The sequence below is a fragment of the Perkinsus marinus genome, assembly GCF_000006405.1.
Source record: "Perkinsus marinus ATCC 50983 genomic scaffold scf_1104296931260, whole genome shotgun sequence".
NCBI lineage: Eukaryota > Perkinsozoa > Perkinsida > Perkinsidae > Perkinsus > Perkinsus marinus.
Genome location: NW_003215828.1, coordinates 134,339 through 141,713, shown reverse-complemented (window position 1 = coordinate 141,713; position 7,375 = coordinate 134,339). Strand labels below are relative to the sequence as shown.

Below are 7,375 nucleotides of genomic sequence, written 5' to 3'. Positions count from 1 at the left end.
AGGATAGTAGATACGCTGGCCAGGTACCAGCATCGATGTATTTCCTTGGTGTTGCACCCTGGCTTTGGCGGGACGATGATCGAGGCTATGGAGTCTTCGTGGTAGCTGAGGATACCCTTCTCTGGGTGGAAAATGTTTCGTGTCTTGTTAGGTTGTAATCAATCTGTGTCTTTTCCTTCTCACCTGCACCATGTTCTTGATGACAACAATGACCGACCCTGGGATAATCCCCAGAAGGGAGATACAGGTAGGCATTCGCTTGGGTTACCCATACCACTCGTGAGGGATCTCGTCTCTTATGCTTTCAAATTGCAAGATAACTATTGCATAGTTGGGGCGAGATAGGCTGAGTAGTCGTGCTTCTTGCCTGGCATCGTAGCTGAGTATAGACTGATGTGCTCGGGGATACTCTTAGTCATAGTTGAACCTGGATGGTACGCGACGTTGGAGGTTTCCAAAAAACACGAAGCACCAAGATACTCCGAGATATTTTCGCGTGTGGGATGTCATTCTCACTGAGCAGAGAGAAGTCATCTGTTGCCGATTCAATAGTGATGATTCCAACAGACTGAGCACTGGTTTGGCTCAGTCTTGGATGTGTTAGTAACGAACAACCAATTGCCTAATAGAAAGCAAGCAATGACCGATCAAAGACACAAGGTCCTGTAGCTCTAAAGACATCCCGGGTCAATTTTCGGCCATAGCATACTGTACGCATCCTAATGTAACCGCACTGACCTCGATGATGATTGAGAATGGCGCCTTCCGATAGGAAACAACTTGCATACAGCATCCAGCCTCGATATGCATAGTGCCAAGTCTGGGCGACCTTGCATGCTGAACCTTGCGTTCATCGATTCCCTTTCAGATAGCCTCGGCGTCTTCTGTCGCCACGCGCGAACAGCTGGGCCTCGTTCCGCACCCGTATGAGGATTCTTTGTACTTGCGTACTGATACTGGCTTGTTGGACTTCCAACACGAAGTCCAACCAGATGAGCTCACAGATGAGCAGATGAACGAAGGGTAGGGATAGTAGAGTCATAAGGCTGCGAGGATGGTTCCATCGAACTCAGTTATAAGTGGTGTCGAACGTGTCGAGTGGTGCGCCCACCGAGAGCCTCCCATTGCGCGGATTGTGACAACTGTGTCATGCAGTTCGATCATCATTGCCCTTTTGTTGGTAACTGCATTGGCCGACGAAACTACTTGTACGTGGTGAAGTCCTTTGTAACAGTGGGGATCTCTATTGTAGATACTTCAACATGTTTATATATGCGGCACTGTGTCTTGGTGCTTCTGTCATTGTAGGATTAGTATTATGGACCTCAGGCCAGCGAAGTGAGACGTCACTTTCGGACAACACTATAACTGTAAGTCGGCTGGCATCAATATGCATCTCCGTATAAGATAGAGCCTTTCTCAGTTGCTCGTAACAATAGTGTCGATCCCAACAGCTATAGTTATGCTACTTGGAGTCATTCTCGGCTGTTATCATGCGTGAGTCACTACCCAGTCACGTCATCGCATCTACCACCGTGTGTTTCAGATGGCTAGCATACGCAGGGTACACCACTAAGGAGTACCTGACTGGACGCCGCTCGCATGACACTGGTCGGCATCTTAGCACTTTAAGCTCACGAGGGCCGAGTCTTATACCGGACCTTACTCAAGAGGTAGAGTGTTGAAGCTTTCAACTCTGCATAGCTCGCGCCCAGGTTCGAATTAGATCCGGAGCGATAGATCTCCGTGAGAGAACTTCGTCTGTTCAAGAGATGCAAGAGCGGCTGTGATCTGTATGTATTTTTTCAATACTGTTCTATTGTAGTCCTGTGACATTTGCATCGCAGTTTTAATTGTTCTATCTGAAATCCTTTGTTCACTACTGGGCCAGGTTATCGTGTTCGTGTCGTGTTCGCATAGTATTGGAACATTCTCATTGTTTATTCGCACAATAATTTTCTGAATGAACCATATACTGTTTTGGCTATGGATAGCAACCAAGGCACATGGGACTGCCCGGCTCTGCTTGAAAGTCGACCATTCCCCTTGTGGATATTCACAATGGGACGGCGTGCAAGTTGAAGCCCTTTAATCTGAGAGTTCTACAGTGAAGATGATGCTACTCAAACGCCAACACGCAACCCATTAAGACAATGAAGCGCAGTCGCAAAGCAAATCACCATCTCATCATTGGGAAACTTGAAACCCGCGAGTATTTCCGATGTCTAGTAGCTCTTGTCTGCTGCGCCGCTGGCGAGGGCTTGGATGGATTCAGCCAATCACGATAAGACCCCAATACACCGAGCCCACAACCCATACGGTGAGATTCACCGGGTGAGTACGCTGGTTGTCAACGTACTAATGGCAGTGACTACCAACGGCTGGTAGTCGCGGATTTGGTCTTCCGTAGACGACCAAGCCGGTGTTCGCATCTTGGGGTTATCATAGTGGCGTCAATGGATGCAAGAATCTCTTGGCCTCGCCTAACCTGCCAGACTGTGAGTTGTAAGTGTTTGGGCCCGATGCGAGGGTTGGCTTTTTGGAAAAGAGAACCCGTCAAAGGCTAAGGTCATCGGTCGATGGGGCTGCGATCCGCATTTTCGAGCGCTGTAGTGGTTCAGGCGAGTTGTCGCGCCGCTCTGAACTCAATGAAAGTTTGCCTTCGTCAGACGAGACAGCCTGAAACGGGTTCATTAGCTATGCGCTTGCGTGTTGTGCGACGACAGTGCGGATGCAGGCGCCCGGTTGTGTTGACTTCGACTGTCCAAGCGAGCTTTCTATGCTATTCGAACTGTCGTTAGAGGTTCCAATAGAACTTGCACAAAGAATCCGAGCGCAACTCCAAGGTGATCTCACTCCCTAACTTCATGCGCAAGTCGAGATTCCTGAACTCCCATCCCAGTGGAAAGGAAATGACGTTAGGAAGGGAATTGACAATGTCGCAGAAGCAGCACACCATGGAGCGCGAACTCGATTGCAGAGACGTTCTGAGCAAGCACAGCGTGGACGACCAAGTCAATAATCTGATCCATCTCCATATTTCAACCAATTTTCCGGCAATATCATATGCTTGTTCTCGAACTCGAACTCTGGTAAAATTTACTCCCTGTTCGCTTGCGCTAACATGAACTACCGTGATGGCATTAGGAACAACACGTCTGCTGGGCGGACGGTGGTTTTACGATGGTCGTGCTCGCGCGACTTCAGGCTTCCTCATTTTTCGATACCTTCTTTCCTCCTTACGCGCCTTACTGGTACTCTTCTTAGACATCACTGGCAACCATCACAAGCACCGCCCGATACCATCCCAGTGTGTGTCAATTCAACACAACGCAAGTACTATTCAGGGCGAGCGAGATTTCTCACAGTCATTCCGTTGCGTACGAGCTCAAGTAGACTCAAACACAGACACTCCGAATTAAACCTTCGCAAAAGAATTTCTCTTCTCGTAACTGGTTTACCTACGGTTAAGTAAACTTCCATTATCAGCGAGATCTCAGTTCTCTGCCATTGGGATGCCTGTGCATCATAGGGACCAGCGGCGAGGAGCTGGAGGGGGGTCTACCTATAAGGTATTACAGACAATAGTCACTCACTTCACCAGTGTCAGCCAGGCACAGCGAATCATAGGCTCGGGGGCCTTCGGTGTTGTTTACGAGGCGAAGGTGCAGGAGACTGGGGAAACAGTCGCCATCAAAAAAGTGTAGGAACATCTGGGGGAGGAAATTTGACGTTGGTGATGGACAGATTTGAAGACAAGAGATTCAAGAACAGGGAACTTCCTACTCTCAAGCAGCTCAAGCATCCCAACATTGTAACGCTAAAGCACGCTTTTCACACCGCAGCGGAGACCCCGACTGATTTGTAGGTTAACGAGAGGTTTGCTCATTGGTTCACTGTTGAATAGGTATCTGAACCTTGTGATGGAATACGTCCCTGATAACTTGTATCAGGTTATGAAGTGGGAAGCCTTTTTGACTCATAGTGAAGGCATGAGGTACCTTGTAGGTATTATGCCAAAGTTAAGGACTATATGCCCTCGCAACTGGTTAAGTTATATTCATATCAACTTCTGCGTGCTGTTGGATATGTGAATGCCAAAGGGTTCGCTCATCGCGATATCAAGCCGCAGAACGTACTAATCTGCCCGTCAACACACACCCTGAAACTATGTGATTTTGGATCCGCTAAGAAGCTGGCCATGGGGGAGGATAATGTGGCATATATATGCAGCAGGTTTTATAGAGCCCCTGAACTCATCTTCGGCTCTACGGGTTATACATCCAAAGTAGTAGTAGTAGTAGTAGTAGTAGTAGTAGTAGTACTCACTTATCAATGACCGCGCGGCACGAAACTATATCAGGTTGACATATGGTCTACAGGCTGTGTTATTGCGGAGATGTGTCTCGGGTGTCCGCTTTTTCCGGGACAAACTGGCGTTGATCAGCTGGTGGAGATAATCAAAGTTCTTGGAACACCAACGGCTGAGCAGGTTGGTACTTACTTGGTCAAGTCAATAGGAATCTCCTCTTAGGTGGCGGCGATGAACCCGAAATATAAAGATTTCAACCCAAGGGTATTCCCGCGTATAAAACCAATCGGGCTTGCTAACGCCCTGCGTGGGCGGCCTCAGATGGACCGAGGCTTTGAAGCTCTATTACGTGTTTTGTTGAGGTTCGAACCAGCGACGCGTATGTCTCCTATTCTGGCGCTGTGTTTGGAATATTTTGAGCAGTTGAGGAATCAAAAGGACCTTGGCCAGGAGATAGAGAATGCGGGTGGCCTGCCGAAGGAGCTCTTCAAGTTCACCAGTGAGGAGCTCATGGAAGTTGGTGACTCCAGGCGACTGGCACCTCGGCGTGTTGAGTCACCACAGATAGTGGTTGGCCCCGACAACACTACTCATACCACTCCATCATCATCTTCTTTCAAGTCAGACACGTTTCAACCACTGTCTAATTCTGCTACTATTACAACTAATTCTTCTTGAGCAGCAACAGCACATACCGTCTTTGCGCCGATTCTGCATTTTGTTGCCGTGGTGGTCATCGCTGTCGAAGGCTGCTTGAAAGTACTAGTAGTAGTTGGTAAGCACAATATTACTACTTCTATAGTTATATACGGTATTATTATGCTCTTACGATTAGTATTTCTTCCCAATTTCTACTTGCGTCAAATAGGACCATTTGGTATAGTAGGTTTATATTTTTCACAATGGCGATATCAACTAATCTGGAACTACGTCCCACGAATTCAGATTGCACTCCTACATCACAACAGCCTAGGGAGTGCGAGACGGTCCCTATTGGTTACGATGGATATTCTGGTGATTTCCATAAGAGTCGTCGTGCATGAGGAATATAGCAGCATTTCAGATGATGATTGGTCCGTTACGCCGTCGATTTCTACAGTGAGGCTCAGCAAAGCTCCCCGTTCAGGTAGGCGATCGTTGGTGTTGTAAGTTGGATCGTGTTTGACTTTACAGTGTTTTGGGCTACTTTACAAATCGTTAACATGTGCGGAAAGCAAAGCAGTCTCGCGGACGTTCGGTACGGTAACTCACTTGCTCCTGGAGTTGAGATTGGAAACAGGTTTACAAGGCTGCATCTGTGGAACCTGTACATAACCTGCTACATCGGCCTCTTTTCTTTATACGCCATGTGCCTGTTCACAGAGAAGGAAGGATGCCAAACCGTGTCCGAGATAGGCAACTACTCGAGCGTAAGGTGCCTCTTGCCTTATTACGCCACTCTCACGGTCTCAGCTCTTCACGATAGGAATGACGATGACTGCACTCGGGCAGCTCATACTGTGGCCCACATTGGCAGTCTACATAGCTCAGCGGTTGCCCAGATCTAACTCGCTCATTGCAGTAGGAAAGACACCCATTGATCTGCGCTAGCGTTGAAGGTCAACAGAAGTGCTCCTGACCCCAGATCCCAGTGTTGGAATATTTTTTCGCTCTCCTCAGTCGACCTGAGTCGACGAATTTACATGCAAATTCGGGTAGAATGTATAGGAATTAATGGGAATTTCCTCAAAGTCTTTACATTGTCACCAACACATGTGCTTAACCATGTGCACACTGCCAGGTCCGAGCTGGGCTCCTATTGGGCTTCTTTAATGCGATCTGTCTAGCTGCTGTGGCCCTTATTCCTCTACACTACGCCAACGCCGTCCACACGTTTTTCGCCCAAACCTTCTTCCTCGCGGACTGCGCTACCTGTGTATGCTTCACCATAGCAGCAGCAAGAGCGGACGCGCTTCCTCGCGGAGCTCTCCTAACGGTAATCAGCGAGACTACTACTACTACTACTACTACTACTACTATCCTCATCCCACCTGTCAGATAGTCTCTCTAGGGCTGGGCTCTATCCTTCTCCTCGTTAGCTATTTGCTTGTATACGACTTCATTCCGGGAGTCCGAGTTGATTGGCCCTACTGTGTAACGCGAACTCCCTTATAGGTTGTGCATGGTCACCGACTGATTAGGTTTATACGCTATCAGAATTCGTCAGTGCCGGCCTGTGTTTGGTCTACCCCCTGTGTTTTGGGCCACTGATAAGAGAGGCGGTTCGAAATGGAGTGGACTATGCACGACTGTAGCTCGGTCGCTGTGATTGACCTCTGCTTAGCTTCGAGACAGATACTACAATGACTGAGGAGACCATAATGTAAATGTAGTTACTTACTGTTATGGAACTATGTCCCGCGTTGTAGTGGCTCATGAGATGGCGGTGGGACCTGAACTAGTGCCAAGATTATCAATGGATTCAACCATGGCAACTATGCTGTGGTAACCTCAATAGGACAGCCTTTAAGTGAAATGAGAAGCGATGGTCGATGCTTAATACTGCACTGTCTTAGACGAGGTGGGGTCTCCCCTGGAACGAGCGTAGCAAAGACATTCACGACGACATGTCTCCCACTTCATTTACCCTGAGCGAATTCGGTGACGGCACCGAGGGCCTTCTACTTCCTTCTAATTTGACTCTGTTCAGATAATGTGAACCCATGCAAGAGCGGCAATATGCATCCAAACACCTCTCGGAGCAGTAGGTCTGTTTGGTGCTCACACTCTGAGCTTACTATTTCCTTCAGCTTTTAGCCATTCTGCTATTGCTATCGCCGTTCAGTTACTCCTATTAACAGTTGGGACCGTGGTCCTAATGTTGTGCTATTTCATCAACAGTTATATACTCGGAGCCTCGCCGAAGCGGTCATTTTGCGTAGGTCTCCCTAGACCATTCGCTCTGGTATGTTCATCATCATGACTGTACAGTAACGCCCAGTTTTGCAGTGACAATGTGTTCCCTCACTCCAATATGCTTTGGACCATCTATCAACCGCGCCATTCATACAGTCGACTTCGCCC

At 48.2% G+C, this 7,375-nt stretch overlaps 2 protein-coding genes across 2 annotated transcripts in view; both read left to right on the top strand.

Moving 5' to 3' along the window:
• Pmar_PMAR008918 (Palmitoyltransferase ERF2, putative) overlaps positions 1-1,811 on the top strand; it is a gene marked incomplete at its 5' end in the record, with an annotated part of 2,026 nt that extends 215 nt beyond the window's left edge. The window contains 8 exons of the mRNA XM_002786746.1: positions 24-125; positions 152-247; positions 869-1,023; positions 1,074-1,208; positions 1,253-1,370; positions 1,424-1,497; positions 1,547-1,673; positions 1,716-1,811. Coding sequence (XP_002786792.1) covers positions 24-125; positions 152-247; positions 869-1,023; positions 1,074-1,208; positions 1,253-1,370; positions 1,424-1,497; positions 1,547-1,673; positions 1,716-1,790 — 882 coding nt within the window. The 3' untranslated portion in view covers positions 1,791-1,811. The remainder of the gene's footprint in view (positions 1-23; positions 126-151; positions 248-868; positions 1,024-1,073; positions 1,209-1,252; positions 1,371-1,423; positions 1,498-1,546; positions 1,674-1,715) is intronic.
• A 1,687-nt stretch (positions 1,812-3,498) lies between these two features.
• Positions 3,499-5,060, top strand: Pmar_PMAR008917 (glycogen synthase kinase-3 alpha, putative). Its single transcript, XM_002786745.1, has 7 exons — positions 3,499-3,572; positions 3,615-3,703; positions 3,748-3,864; positions 3,908-3,961; positions 4,009-4,288; positions 4,364-4,492; positions 4,535-5,060. The coding sequence occupies exons 1-7, from the start codon at positions 3,516-3,518 to the stop codon at positions 4,988-4,990; spliced, it is 1,182 nt and encodes a 393-aa protein (XP_002786791.1). The 5' UTR covers positions 3,499-3,515; the 3' UTR covers positions 4,991-5,060.
• Positions 5,061-7,375: the final 2,315 nt, after the last annotated feature.